Source organism: Thunnus albacares, chromosome 1 (assembly GCF_914725855.1).
Source record: "Thunnus albacares chromosome 1, fThuAlb1.1, whole genome shotgun sequence".
Lineage (NCBI taxonomy): Eukaryota > Metazoa > Chordata > Actinopteri > Scombriformes > Scombridae > Thunnus > Thunnus albacares.
Genome location: NC_058106.1, coordinates 6,767,679 through 6,783,223, shown reverse-complemented (window position 1 = coordinate 6,783,223; position 15,545 = coordinate 6,767,679). Strand labels below are relative to the sequence as shown.

The following is a 15,545-nucleotide window of genomic DNA, read 5'->3' as shown; positions in this document are numbered from 1 at the left end:
TTGAACAGAGGGGGGAAATGAATCTATTCACTTTCATGCATTATTAAAAGGAAGTAAAAACAGGATTGTATCCACTGAGTTTCTGTTCTATTCTCCGAAGTGAGGGACAGAGTTTGGAATTATGAGGCTCCATTAGTAGTCGGAGCAGTTTGGAGAGGTTTGAGTTTCCACATCCTGCCAAATGAAATTGACAGGCAGTACAGTTCATTTTTATAGCTTGTCCAGGCTGATGCTCTAAAGGCCCTTTTATGTTCCATTAGGTGCTGTATTATGATGACTCCTTTGTTTTGATTTAATTCAGTCATGTTAGTGTTGATGTCTTTAGAAACATGTAAAAATGTAACAGAAAGCAATGGCTAGTTTTGGATGCTCACATATTAATATTAAAAGGTTTATTAATGGTGGAAATGTGGCTATAAAGATGGCTAGATCTGCTTTTATAGCTAGCTGCTACACTTACATTAGACTTTGACCAGAAGTACATAATCCCCCTGTGGTGCATAAAAGCAGAACTTAGCAGGTGGAGTTACTGTAGAAAGAAAGTGGCTGAATAAACCATTAAGACTTGCATGACAGCACAGAACAGCACCAAGAATGGCAGCCTGATGGAGAGCTAAGTACAGGTGAGTCTGTGTCATGCTTAATGTTAAGAGTATATGATGGTGATTGGTTTTCTTGTAAATGTGCACTCTTGAGTGAACCAGTCAGTTTGAGTAGAGAAAAGTTTTCTGACTGGTGGCTCTTAAGTTCTTTGCTTCACTCAAAAGTGACTTTCATTCTAACTTATAGCATTCAAATATACAGCAATTTATTATAATGGTCCAGCTCCACTTTGATGCAACCTGCCTGTATTGCAGGTTCAGTGATGGTCACAAGCAGATGGTGCCTTGTGCAAGCTCCTCGAAGGGGTAAGTTTTAGATCATGCTTATAGGCATTTTAGGTGTGGGCAACTGACAGTTCTCAGCTTGCTCCCCATCTTTCCAAACAGGAGGATTGCTTGTTGGGGCCTGAGCACAGTCCACAACTTTGGTGGATTGACTGTGTTTTACCTGGAGATCCAAAGGTTGCACTTAAGGGAACATATTTATCTGCTGACACTCTTTCCTTGAGGTGCGTACAATGCCCAAGACACAGTAGCACACAGTAGAGTACTTTGGACACACAAACAAAATACGTCACAGTTTTGATAATAATGTTTTGCACATTCCATAGTCCTGTCAGAGTAGTATTTGCGACCTTCTCAGTGAGCTTATTGATTTTGGTATCACGTGAGAGGTATGTGACAGTCTTCAACATGTGAGTTGATTAACAGCCTATGACTGGTAATTGATGATGGCAAAGTGGGATCAGCATCTTGGGACTAAGTGTAGTCTGTACTTCCTTGTGGGGTCTTTCTTGTGGGTTTCTAGTGCATCGTCGTCAGGCTTTGGAAAAGCCTTGGATAAGCAGTCGATGCTGATCTAAAGCCTGGTTTATTATAGGTGAAGCAAATTAGTTCATATGACATGTTGTTTTCAACCTTATTTAAAGGCAATGTGAAGTGTTTATAGCTTTTCCACATGGCCACAGTCACGCAGGGTGAAAAGCCTGCTGTCAGAGTAAGGGGCTGAGATGCAATAATTGTTCAAATGGGGAAAACGATGCACACTTTCAAACAATTCTTCCTCAAAGGCATTGTTTGCAGGAAAAGTGATAAAAGTACTGTAGTTGCATGAAGAATGAAAACAGAGGGCTTTAGAGCTGATTGTCGGATTATTGGTTTCAGAAAGTTACAAAAATGTTGGATAAAGCCCCCCAAATTCTGACATCAGACGTGTGTTGGGGCAGAGGGGTTTGGATGCTGTTCAACTATCTTTAAGCCTAATGTTTCTCCACTGGTACCGAATAGTGAATTTTATTTGGGTAAAGTCCCATCATGCAGCCCTATCTGAGGAAATGACCAGTCTTGCTGGGGGGGTTGGCCATGATCAGGGAAAATGATGATTGAGGCTTGGATGTCTCTATGGCCACTTGTGTTGTGGCTTGCACTAGTCAAACTGGTGGCGCATATCTTGTAGCATGTGCAGAGCTCTAGGAATTGGAAACTGTTATCATTTATCTTTCCAAATGTCATGTTTTCCAAGACAGGCAACAAGTAGTCATGCTCTGACATTAAAGTCTCCATGCACATGCAGTTGTTCTTGTTTTGGGATGCTGTCAAATCAATCTTGTCACTAATGAGGTTGACTTGACCATCTGTAGTCTTGAATCAGATGGAACAACAGTCGCTCACTTCAGTTTATGCCAGGCTCCACTATCATCATAAGTGCTTTAGTGATTGCAAAGCCATAATGTCTTCTCTGACATCCTCTTCACTCTTTCCCACAAGAAACTTTAAATGTTCTCTCATAGAGTTGACAAGGTATGTTTCTTGCAAAGTAGAGAGCTAAGCGTGACATTTATGGCCACAGTTTTAGGAAATCACTGATTTTAGTGTGATCAGTCAAGCTCAAATGGTTTGTACATTCAAACAGGTCATGGGGTCCAGGTGATCCAGTGGTAGGTTATACCATCAAGCTGGGTCCTTTGTTGCATGTAATTTCCTCTCTCTCTCAAAATTATTCTTCCTGCTGTTCTCTTCTGTGCTGTCCAGTGAAAGCAATATGCCAAAAAACAACCCTCAAAAAAGACCAGCCTAGCTTAAAAGTTGGTGTGTTTTGCACAGTTGGCTTTGACTCTTCCGAGGTATTATGATCCATTTGTTAGGCGAAACACCATGTGCTCAGTGAGGCAGTTGAACGTGGTGGGGCTGTTGGTTTGACTTGGAATGAGAACTGTGGATATGACCCTGGTGCTTTTCACAATTTGAGTTGTCAAACTACTACTATACTGCTGCTTCCATATTGTGTTAGTGCTGTCAAGTGAAGCTGGAGTGCCCTGTCCCGTGTGCAAGCTTGAATAGGTTCATACAAAGGTACAACCTTTGTCCAGGTGACAGGTCACATCACTGTTAGGTCCTCAAATATGGAAAGGGCTATTGTTAATATAAGCTAATAAAGTTGATATAGTGATTCTGAAGACAATATCAGATTGTCATAAAGAATTTAAGGGTTTGCACCAAAAGCTTTTCTGGTCAAAAGGTAGGATCAAAAGACAGTCGAACAGATCTTGCTGTATTAACACATTATTAGTGTGTTTTTTCACTGGCATTTAAATGCATGAATTATGAATTTATGACCAAGCACAGTAAGTCATTAACAGGACAGGATTTGCATATAAAGTGGAATGTTTAAAATAAATATTAAGCCTATTTAAGCCTTGCTGGCTTTATTTAATGTGGATAGCATTTAAATGCTAAAACTACACTTGACCAAGTAAGGGTTACTTTATGTTTCTTTTCGCTGATATCAGTATTGTTGTCACAAGACCTATACATGAAAAAAAAATGCTTGTGGAGTAACATAAAGATTCAACATGTCAGATGAAAACCATGTGTAACTAAGCCTCATGTGAACAGGGTTTGCAACTGAAACTGTTTGTGTTTGTTTGTTTGGTAAGTAGACTTAAAGCTCCAGGCTAGCATTCCCGAATGTCCCTATCCACTATCTGACACACCCACACGCTAACATACACACACACGCCGACATTATACCCAGCCAATTTACAGCCCAGTGGATCTCCAGATTGTGTTTGCAGCAAAGTCCAATTGGCGCCTCTCCAAAGCACTATTGAGCATATTCCCTGTCTCTGTTTTCTTTATCATCCTATCAAGATATTTCCCCTGATGGCTAGCCTGTTGCAGGTGGGAGAGTGAGAAATTGTATGTCTGGATAATGAACTCACACCTTCCTCTTTTTTCCCTGCCAAGCACTTTATAAACTAGAGCAATGCTATATTTGCTCTCCCTTCTCTCTGCCTGTGCATCTTCAACAGGCTTGAAGCTGGTTCCTCATTTGTCAAAAAGCCTGATTTTGGGGGGTCAACAGTGTTCCACAGCTGATAATCCACTAATTGAAATTTGGTTGTGCAATGAGATGGTGTGAGAGGAGGACAAAGATGGATAGAAAGAGAATTAAGACTGGGTAGGTTGTAAAAGTGGGCGGGCAGAATAATCAATAGCAGTTAGGGGAGTGTGTGTTATGTCAATCTAACAGCTTGTTCTTGTTCTAGGGGGACAAACCCCAGACGTGAAAACTGCTTGGTAGAGCCAGAGCCAGATTGACGTTCCACTTTATTGAGATTTAGTGGGCCTGCATGGATTTGAATGATCCTCAGTGCAGTCTGTCAGTTGTCATGATAATGAATGGAAGATGACAGATTGAGTACCAACCATTCTCACTTTGCTGCTCACTGTCGGAGGCGGCCAAACTTTATGACAAGGGCAGCCAAGGGATCTAAATATGACAATATTGGTGGGCCAGAATCATGATTAGAAGAAAAAAATGGATGATAGCATCTTAGATGTGATGTCACACACACATGCAATGCATCTGGATGTACATTTGAATTACTTTGAATGTTATCTCAGAGTTGTTGCTGAGATGCACAGTAACCTGATCAAATTAGATCAAATATAATTAACGCTAATTTTGAATCGGAAGAGACTAAATGTAAAATATCTTACCTCTCACTGACAGTAATACACTGACATATAATATTTTGCTAATTAATAAGCAATTTCATTTTAATGTTTGCCTTGTTAGTAACCACAATCTTTCTCTAACCTTAACCATACCATAGTTGCTATGCCCAGATATTGTAAAAAGGGAGAATATTGGTATTGGATATGAAAAAAAAGTACCTGAACAAAATACAGGGCTTTGTAGACTTGTCCAGTATCGATGTTCTAGTCTGACAGCAATGAGACGATTTTCTATCATTTTTCTATCATTTTAATCCAATACCATCATAATTCTGGTTACCCTGGGAGTGTTAGCGTCCGGTGAGTGTTACCACACTTATAACAACTGCTTAAGACCTATAATTCTAGGACTTATTCCACATGAAAATGGCCACCTGAAAGGATAAGGATGGCAATTTTTTGTTTTTAAATTACCAACAAATCCAACAATGAATTCATCCTACAAATAAGTAATGTCTGTGTATCCAAATGCTAATATAGCTTATTTCTCTGTCATAGTCCTTTTTGACCAAAAACCCCAAAACTATTAAAATCATTGTCAAAACACTCACGGTTGCACTGGGTGACATGTACCCTCTTTACCATGAACACACACACTTAAGTTTATTTTCAGTCAATCCCACATACTGTATACCACCTGGGTACTTTAAATACCTAATACAGCAACAATTTTTTATCAATTTGCAGCCAACAATAGTCCCCAACAAATGCACTGTTTCCTCCTGTTTGAGTAACACAAGTCTACAGTGTCCATCTGTTTTGAGAAAATACTGAGTCCAAAAACTCCCATCTATGATTGTTTAGAGTCAAAAGGAAATTTTTGAAGGGATCAAGATAACAAAGAATCTTTTACACATTTTAGATAATGGAAATGATGTTTAAAATGTACCATTAAGTACAGAGGTTGTCTGCCCTTTGCTTTCTTTTATGGTGCTCTTATTTGTGACACATTATTCTGCCAGGTAGACTCACTTACATACACTTAAACACACAAGTGTTTTGACCCTTGTCTGAACATTGCTCTCCCTGCCAAACCACCTTGACTTTGCTGAAGCAAAGAGGTACTACAGTCATATTATTTTGCCCACGGGCATTTCAGCACAGAGAATGCTTGAAAAAGTCCAGTTCAGTAACAGTGTTGTTTGTCATATGATTTCAGTGTGCATGTCTTCAAATGTCCATTGACTTGCTGACTGGAATAGCCTATGTGACTTTTCCAGAGACGTGATCTGAAAGACTGTCTGTAATACAGACAGGCTCGGGACTCTATTATGAATAAGCAAACAGTTACGGGGGATGCTTTATACATATTGAGTTTTATTTTAAATCCAACAAAGATGCACAAAGAGATAAGAGGAAGAGATGATTCAGTCTGGGCCATTGTCACTGCCACAGTGGGGAATATTACTTCACAGTCAGGCTTAACAGCTGACCAAATCTATCTCTGTCTGCTTCTCTCTTCTCCCTCTGCTTGTTTTTGCTTTGAAAATGTGTTCATGACAATGCACTTCATATGACAGATATGATACTGCATAGAAATATCAGTAGTTTTTTTTGTCTATTAATAGATTTAACTTTTTGAATAGGACAAAGGACAAATCCACACAGAAGAACACAGTACAGAGTAATTCTTTGCTGCACAATACAATAAAAATAACATGGAGGGATAAAGGTACAGAACAAAGCTCAAACGCAAAGTTTATTATGCAGGTTGGATCTTGTAAAGATCTTGTAAGTCCAAAATCTATTCATGAAAAGCCAAATCCATTTTTTCCATTATAAGAAATCAACAAAATCATTTAAATTACACTAAATTACACAAATCCAACAACCTGACCTGTGTCATTTCCATTTTGTAGAATTATTTCTTTTAGTGACATAATTGTAGTACAGGAGTTGTATAAGACTTGCAGCGCTAGAAGAAGTATTCAGAACTTTTACTTAATTAGTTGCAGGTAGAATTAGATATATACTTACTGTATATATCACATATGGAATGGACTAACTCCACCCTGCAGGGGCACGGAAATCTGACAGGAAATGATCTGTTTTCTTCAATGGTGTAATTTAAATGTGGTAATTATTACTCATAAAAACTAATATTGTCAAGCTTTTTTTAAACAGGGATAATCTGTCTGTAGGCTAAGATAATTGGTAATAAGTAATGATACATGTTTACAAATTTAACATGGTCCGCATGGTCACTTGTTTAAAGAGAATTCTCTGAGCAGCTAAAGCTGCCTTAAAATGTGAAATTATTACAGCTCACTGGCAGATTTTGTGTTGCGTTGGAATAAAACTTGTTCAGTCAAGGCCACATGCTGCATTATACAGCATTTCTACATATTTCTAGTAATTTGTTAAGTACCAAAGTGTTGGATGGATGTCTGAGATGTTAGTTTATTGTATAGAGCATAAGTTTAAGTCAAGGTAATGGCTTTATCTTCAAATTTGTATTTCTACACATCAGAATCACATGTGGTACATTTGGAAAGCCTATCTATGATTTCCTAATTGTATGTATCCCTTGACATCAAAACAGTTTTTATTCACTTCTGAAACACTGCTCAGTGAACTCAGCTTCACATTCTGGTTTTAAATGTTATGCTAAACACCAATGGAATTTCACTCCCACACAACACATAACTTTGACTGAATATATGAACACAGTTTTGGTGTTAAGCCCGAAACTTGTTATCCAAGGACTGCTGATTTTAAACTTTTAAAACTGCACAGGTTGCAGTGTTTTAGTGAGTAGGAGTTCAAACATTACAGAGAGCACACATAACACTGGTGCTTTGGATGAGATAATGACCATGCAGCATGCCTTGGATCCACAAACACACTCAGATTTATTAGCAGGGATCCACATGGAAAGATTTGAGGTCTTGTCAATTTAGTATTGAATTCTATCTACATGTGTGGAGGGGATATGAAAGTGAAAGTTGATATATGAGAGTGAATATCTGTTTTATTAAATTCCAGACTGTTATTCATTTTGATGTGGACCTGCCTGCAACTTTCACAGACCCCTGGAGACCACAGTTCCAAAACAAAACACACTGTGATGAACAAGTTCAAATAGGGCATTCCCTGTGACATAAAGAAGGAGGATGGAGTCTCTCTGAGACCTTGCCTGGAGTAGTAAGCCTTTATTTTCTCTTTGCCCCCCCTGGAGGTGCTTAAAATGATCGATTTTTACATTATTTTAATCCAATGGACTGACGCGCTATTGGAAAGAGGAGTGATGGATCTGGACGTGCAAGACTGGACATTGATCAAAGTGAGAAGAGAGGTCGGGTTGTTTCCCTGAGGATCTCCCTGATACACACACACACTGGCGCACAGTTGGCAGTGTGGGTGTTTGTGCCCGCGCGCGCACGAGCACGAGTTGATTCGACTCGCCGCTCCTTTGCTGAGAAGTTCATTTCCGATGAGCGAATCCGTTACCGCTGCATCACTCTGTTTCGGATGCATTGCGCTGGATGCTTTGGCAATGCATGCGTAAAACAACTGGTTCTGTGTGATATCCTCGTGATGAATCACATCTCATCGGTACATTTGAGTTGCAAAGAAAACCGATTTTCTCATAATAAGAAGTCTGATCCATCTGAGAGGATGTCGGCGTATGGCTGCGCACAGTTTTCAGCAACTCAAACGCAAGACGGATTAAGTGTGATCCCCGTGTGAGATCGGTCGGAAACAACGCACGCAAAAGAGAGCCAGGAAGGGAGCGGAGGTAAGCGCGCACTCGAGCTGTAAGAAGCATTTTTTTTCCCTGGGACGCGCACACACAGAGAGCGCTGCTGGTGAGACAGCAGACAGAGGAGAGAGCAGGAGGACGAGCAACACAAACGCACACACAGACAAAGTTCTTTTGCGTCAAGCTGAAGTATGGTGCCAACGAAAATGTGCATTCCAATTTAATGGAAGTTTTTGGATCTTTAAGGGAAAGAGGAGAAATATCCCAAAGGAACGAGTGCACCCATGGATCTCTGTGTGGCACGAGCGCTTTAGTATAGTGGAGCTGTTGAGATATCTAGTCATGATTTGGATCGCATTTTTACCCTTTTTGTTTTCGTGCGCCCTCGGGAACAGGACCGTGGAGCAGGTGCCGTTCTTTCACGGGCATGTGTTTGAGAACTCGTCTCCGGGCTCCCGGGTCAACGGACTGAGTGTCCCCTTGAAGCGGCTCATCTCGCAGAGGCTGTGCGGTACCGAGGAGCCCGGCTCAGCGGCAGCGCACTTCAAACTCATGGGAGATGGGAGCGAGAATTTTCGTGTCTTTGCGCACCATAAACGGGGCCACATTTTATTGAAGACTTCTGGGATTCTGGACCGGGAGGAACGGGCTGAATACGCACTGGGTCTTGGTTTGTGTTGCGGGCAATGCGCGGGACTCTCCCGGGAAGGGGAAGAGGAGTCTTCCCTTGTCGCTGAGGTGGCGTCCATCAAGGTGGACGTCCTGGACACTAACGACCACCAGCCTACCTTCACCGGTGCCAATGTGAAACTAAACCTGGATGATGCCACTGCGCTCCGCACGGCGATCTACACGGTCACAGCGCGGGACAATGACAGCGGCAAGAACGCGGAGCTCATCTATTTCGTCTTGCCCAAAAACGGGAGTTTCTATGCGGTGCCCAAAACCGGTGACATCCTCTTGGTGGACTCCATTCTCGGTCTGGATGGACCTATTAAGTTTAAAGTGTTTGCACGGGACCGCGGGTGGCCACCCCGCACCAGCCAGAGCCTCGTCGTGGAGATCAATCCACGGCAATGGCCCGTGGCGTCCTCATCGAACCCCGAAGCGGAGAAACGGACAACTAAACCGCAAAATAAAGTCCCCGCGCGAAGATCCAGGTCAGTACTGGAATCGGACAGCCCCGTTTTCATCAACGTGTCTGAGGATGCTGGGATAGGTTCGGTGGTGATGAACCTGAACCCGGTGAGGTTTCAGTCAGCCACGTTTGAGCTGGTGGAGCCAGACGTGGAGAGCTCACCGGTCAGCGTTAGCCGGGACAGCGGGGATATTGTCATATCACGGAGACTGGACCGAGAAACGGAGCCTCTGGTCGAGATCTCCGTGAAAGTTCAAGATAAAAGAGGTGAGCAAAAGATCGAGCGCGTATCTGTGTCAGTGAGCGACCCAGTGTGTGTATGAAAGTGTGTGAAAGAAAGAGAGACTGAGAGACGGCATTGAACATGAGGCTCTGTGCGCGCAATTCTCGTCCTCTCTGCTTTTCCTGCCAGGCACCTCGTGCAACATATAAACATAATTTGTCCTAAATATGATAAGTAACACATTTTCTTCCCTAATAATTTGATATTTTTACTGTGGTGATTTGCCGGGATAAGCGGATATACCACATTGTATTAATTGTGTGCGTAAATTACGCATGGAGAGGCAGAATTTGATTCACAACAGTTCTGTTCAGATTGTCCAAAGGGAAATATTTATCTTCTAAACTCATTAACACTGCACACTCCCAGTGGAGCTGCATCAGTGAGACAGTATTGGCATCTTTATTCTCTTGATTTTAATAACTGGATGAAATAATTGTTTAGTTGGATCATTTTTAATGTTGCGGCTAAGAAAAGTTTCTTCCCTGAAAGTCTCTGTAAGGTTCTCAGTGAATCTACTTGACAAGATATACAATATTCTCGTCATGATAATAAAGGGGACAACATAAACTGTTTTACATTGTGTTGAGTAATACTTAATATTGGGACAGATTTCTCCACAGGGACATTTGACAATTTATAATTAAGGAGTAGTGTCTGTGTGCAGCACCCTGAGGTCAGAGTCTTGGTGAGTGGTCTTGGAGTGTTTTTTGGGAGATGATTAAACCCGCATGAACACAGGCAGAAAACTTCACCCAGAAAGACCCACAAAGGTTAGCTCTGGTGGGGTTCTAACCATGGGCCCTGTTGCTGAACCACCATGCTATTTTATTTTACAACATCTGGAATTCCCTGGCGGCCTCACATCCATGCATTAACCGGGCCTGATCCTGTTTAGCTCCTGAGATCAGACAAGTTTGGGCTTTCCCAGGGGAGTCTGCCTGTGAGCAGTGTCAAAGTGCCCGGTGTTTACAATAGAGGTTAAACTGAGTGACATTCATCCGTGTTGATGATGATTCATGTGCTGAGATAAATTAGGGCAGTGTGAATGTGTCTGCTGCTGCTGCCAGCAGAACAGATGCTGGGATGTCAGGGGAGAAGGGCGGCGCAGAACGGCCACCGTACCAACAGGTTAATTATCACCTGCGGATAAAGCAGAGCAAGAGGAAAGAGACGGTGAGAGTGAACATGCAGCCACATTCACACTAATGAATACATATGTGAAGCGATGAAACACTGGGCTAATTGACTGTGACACTGAGCACTGGAGAATATAGAATGTAAAGACAATATGTATCCTCAGTCTAATATTGAGGTGGATCTATCTGTTTGTCTATCCATCTGTCTGTATGAGGTAACTGTAAAGTTCCCATACTTGTTCCATTAAGACCAGTTAACAGCATTTGACTGGGGGAGTGACCCTATCAATGTAACCTATTGGTCTCTGTAATGTGAAGTATCCTGATGCAGAAAATAAGCTGAGCCTGCTCTTGGCACACAATGCTAATTTACACTCCCAGTAACAGCATGCAGAGTTAGCTATTTTGTCACAATCATTTTCTTCATTCCACATGAATATTGAAGGAAAACCTATAGGTTTCAGTGTTAAATGTGACTTTACCTTGCTGTTGCACTACAATGGCATCCTCTGAGAGTTCCTTTATAGAGCATCACAAGACACAGCTTATGTTCAGCCGCTGTTTGATTTAAAGCAGGCATTCAGTTGGGACTTTTGACATCTGAATTCTCCCAGGTTGCTTTTTTCCTTTTTCATTTATGCAAGTGGAACAAATTTCACCAGTTGATGAAATATGTTAGCGGATGTTGTTTTTTTCTCTGCACTCTGTCAAAAGCTGTTCTAGTTTCATCTTTTCTGACGGACTCTGTTATTATATATTTTTTCACAAATTAACAGGAATCAAACACACAGGAGACAGCTCGAATAATAACATCGTTGTCAAAAATGGATTGTCAGGATATTGGTGGTGGAAGATGAACAAAACAAAACAAGGTTTTATTGTCAATTTTATAAGATGTAAATACAGTGTATTGTATGAGAGGCAGTGACAGGAGTGCCATCTGCATTTTTATGAAATGAAAGTTTAGTGCGTAGGAAGTGCATTTTAATGTGTAATCCAGCTAAATCCAACCATTACAATAAAGATCTGAGTTATATATCAAGTGTAAAATAGCTTAGTGTGTTTGTAGATTACAGACACATTACATATTGTTGCTTAACAATATGTAATATGTCTAAATCCCTCTCTGACCAATGCTGGTTTGGGTGATTGGATCTTCAATGTGCCCTGGGTGCATCTATCTGAATTTGGATGTGTTTTGCTCTAACAGGATGCATTTTAATACAGAGTGTAAAGAGGGGGATCAGTGTAAATGTTTCCTAAATGGATGTTTTTATTTTTAATGTGTTTTTTATGTGTTTGATAAGAGGGGGGAAAGGGGTGCAGTGGGTGGAAATATATCTCGAATGACCTAACTGTTTACCACATCATGGTGAAAGACGGCAAGTTTTCATTTCCGGGCTTAGCGGCGGGCGGTGGGGGGTGAGCCCGGCTCAGCTCGGTGTCTCGAGCATGAGGGACGCAGCATCCGTTTGGTTGTCGGTGGCTCGGTTGAAGTCTTTTAATCCGTTTGGAGTGGAGAGTCCTGCTGGAGCCTCGACCTCCCTCCATCTGCTCACATTATCCCTGTAATCCCATCTCATTCTCTGTCTGTCTCTCTGTCTCGCTTTCTCTCCCTCCCTCTCCCTCTCTCTTGCTCTCTTACTTATTTTCACTCTCACTCCAGGGATTTAGTTTGAGTGGAGGCACAGTTTAACACGGCGAGAGAGGAAGCTTCTGACATGATTCTTCGAGGGACAGAAAGTGTGTGTGTGTGTGGGAGTGAGGCTGGATGTATTAGGATCTAAGATCACTTCTTTTCTGCTTTTGTAGCCCACTCCACAAGTGCTGCTGAGCTTCAGCTGTGTTGGAGTTTAGTGTGTGTGTATACTTGTATTACCTACATTGTGAGGACATAAATCTGTTCTCACAGTCGCTTTGTTGGGACTTACCCCCCAAAACACCAGTCCTCATAAGGTGAACCATTCAAATTTGGGTATATTAGATTAAGGTTAGGGTCTAGATTAGGCATGCAGTGGTTATGGTTAAAGTTGAGGTGAGTGTCCAGAGAATGAATATGTGTCAATTCAATAAGTGACAAAAGCAAGAGTGCTTCTGGCTATCTTCAGGTTTTTCTTCAGTATTTTAGCCAGGATTTCTTTTTTATGCCCAAAAGCTCTTCATTCCAAATAAGACTATATTATTTTCCTTGATGTCTTTTTTTTGTTTGTTTGTTTGTTTGTTTGTTTTTTGCTTTTTTTTTTTTATAAGTAAACCTGTGTGTGTTTGCGCACATGTACACTCTGATATCCCAATCCCTTCATTTTCAAGAGTCATTTAATGATGTGCCAACACCTAAAAGAGCACCATGTGAGTGCTTCATTAATTTTCCCCAAAGGTTCCTCCTTCTCTAAAGCAGCCAATATGACACTGTTGTTTGACTGCAGTGACTCCTGTTGTCATAATGATGAATGAAATGATTAATTTAGTTAATTAGTTAAATGATTAATTTGGTTAGTCACACAAGTCCTTTGTCCATCTTCAGAGTTTTCCTTTTTTGAAAAAGACATCGCTTTTTTTCTCCCATCCATTTTTTTCTTGTCATCTCTTTTTAAAATCTTTCTTTTTAACCTAACTGTTTACGACTGTATGTTGAGTATGCTCAACAGCACACAGTCTAATTTACTTGTCAGTTTCAGACTATTCTATTTTGGCAAAGTTCCTGGGTTCCTTTCTTAATAGAAAAAAGGTCTTATTACCATGTGAGCTGTGGAGTCAATCACATGAACTGATTAACCAAATCAATGAGCTGAAAGCTGCACATAGCCACTGAGGCATTGATTCTCATTGGGATCAGCTGTATTAGCAAACCTTCTGCACTACAAGGAGTAGTTTGTTTATATTAAAAGAAGACGAAGAGTCCACAGCCATTGGCTGTGTGAGGCTGTACTCGAGCTCAGTAATGTTTACCATGCTCACTGTGTTGGTTTACGATGCAAACTTGCTAATTAGCACAGAAACAGAGAAGTAAAGCTGAAGCTGATGGGGATGGGATGTCATGTGTTCTGCAGGTGTTTGTTTATAATCCAAAGTGTTGAACAAAACTACCATATGATGTCGCTAGATGCAAAGCCATCATCTGGGAACCATGAATGTATACCAAATTTCACAGCAATCCATCCAGTAGCTATAGAGGTATTTCAATTAATAACAAAGTCAACCTCATAGTGACGCTAGACAAAAAGTCCGGGGATAACCAAAGTCATTAGAATGTATCATCTGGGGACATTGAATATCTGTTGTAAAAGTAACAGCAATTCATCTGACAGTTGTTGAGATATTTCACTTTGAACCACAAACGTCCAGCTCATGGTGGCTCTAGGGGAAAAGTCAAGGGATCGCCAAAGTCATTAGGATTCATCCTCTGTGTCTATGAATTCCTGTACAAGATTACATAGTGAACTTTTTAATAGTCATCAAGATATTTCAGTCTTGGACAAAGTGGTGGACAGACTAACAGAAAGACATTGTCATTCCTAGAGCCAAGCTGCTAGCATGGTTAAAATTGCTCAGCAGAGATTTAAAATGAACATCTGTTACTGTGCTGGGATTTGATTCTACTTATTTTCATTGCAACTTTTTTCATTTGAACCGTTATTTTCAAAATATTTTTATAATTAAGTACTTAAATTGTATAACTTGAAATTCTTCAGTGTGTTGCTAATTGTAGTAATATTTTCACAGTCATGTCCTGGCATGTCCTAATTTCAGTCAGAGATGTGTAACACATCATTTACACATCCTTTTCAAGAATATGTGAATTGTATTTTGAAATTCAGTTTGAGCTGCGAGATTGCATTTGCACTGCTTTGCCAACATCAGTTTAGAAGAGGGTTCAACTGTTTTAGTGTCTTTTTCTTTCATTTTGTCTTCTCTAATTATTTTCTGTTACAGTACATTCACACCCAGTCTCAGGATGTGTTTGTACTGTTATATGTGAAAGAGAATCCTTCGCACCATTGTAAAAGAGCTGTCATTAAACAGTGCCTGTGGACTTGTTGGATGGATTAAAGCAAAGAGAGAGACCTTTGTCACTGGCAACATTCAAAATGTTTTTAATGTTTTCACGTAGAGCATAATTTGTAATATCTATTTATATTAATTTATTCATTTAAAGAAATTAATTTAATTAAAACTATTAAAACCCATCAATATTATATCACCCTAGTTATCATACACTTCCAAATTTAACTGATAATATAATGCATTTTTTGTATGCTTTGTATGTAATTGTTGGCCTAAATCTGCTCTCATATCACCTATATTTTCTAAATCACCATGGTAATTCTATGTTAACTGTGCTAATTTTAAAAGGAAAACAATTCACTGTTCAAATCAAATGCAATTTTAGAGAATTTAATAAATAACTTTAACAAAATATATCATATTAAAAGACCATTTTTAACAAGCAATTAGCAAACAAATTAATTATGTAAGTGAGGGTTTTTGGGTGTGTATCAAAAATATGAGCATCATCACCAGGTTTTATTTGCCTGAGCTTGAAAATTATTTCTCTTTCTGCAAGTTAGATATATAATTTTCTTGACAGAAATATTAAAGATGAAAAATGAATACCAGGAAATTGGCCAGCACTTTATTAAGACAGGAAAAGAAATGCAAT

At 40.3% G+C, this 15,545-nt stretch overlaps 1 protein-coding gene across 2 annotated transcripts; it reads left to right on the top strand.

The window, feature by feature from the left end:
- The first annotated feature begins 809 nt into the window (after nucleotides 1-809).
- On the top strand, nucleotides 810-14,938 carry LOC122989539 (protocadherin Fat 1-like). 2 transcript variants are annotated; one of them, XR_006405115.1, is made up of 3 exons: nucleotides 810-908; nucleotides 990-1,111; nucleotides 12,552-14,938. XR_006405115.1 is itself a non-coding variant. In XM_044362535.1 (2 exons), the coding sequence occupies exons 1-2, from the start codon at nucleotides 8,668-8,670 to the stop codon at nucleotides 12,557-12,559; spliced, it is 1,071 nt and encodes a 356-aa protein (XP_044218470.1). In that variant the 5' UTR covers nucleotides 7,641-8,667; the 3' UTR covers nucleotides 12,560-14,938. The 2 variants fall into 2 exon arrangements, 1 of the variants encoding a protein (XP_044218470.1); XM_044362535.1 differs by lacking the exons at nucleotides 810-908; nucleotides 990-1,111 and adding an exon at nucleotides 7,641-9,730.
- Nucleotides 14,939-15,545: the final 607 nt, after the last annotated feature.

Bases quoted from the DNA above. Each gene is read 5' to 3' on its own strand.
- LOC122989539 (XM_044362535.1), top strand. From the start codon at position 8,668: ATGATTTGGATCGCATTTTTACCCTTTTTGTTTTCGTGCGCCCTCGGG.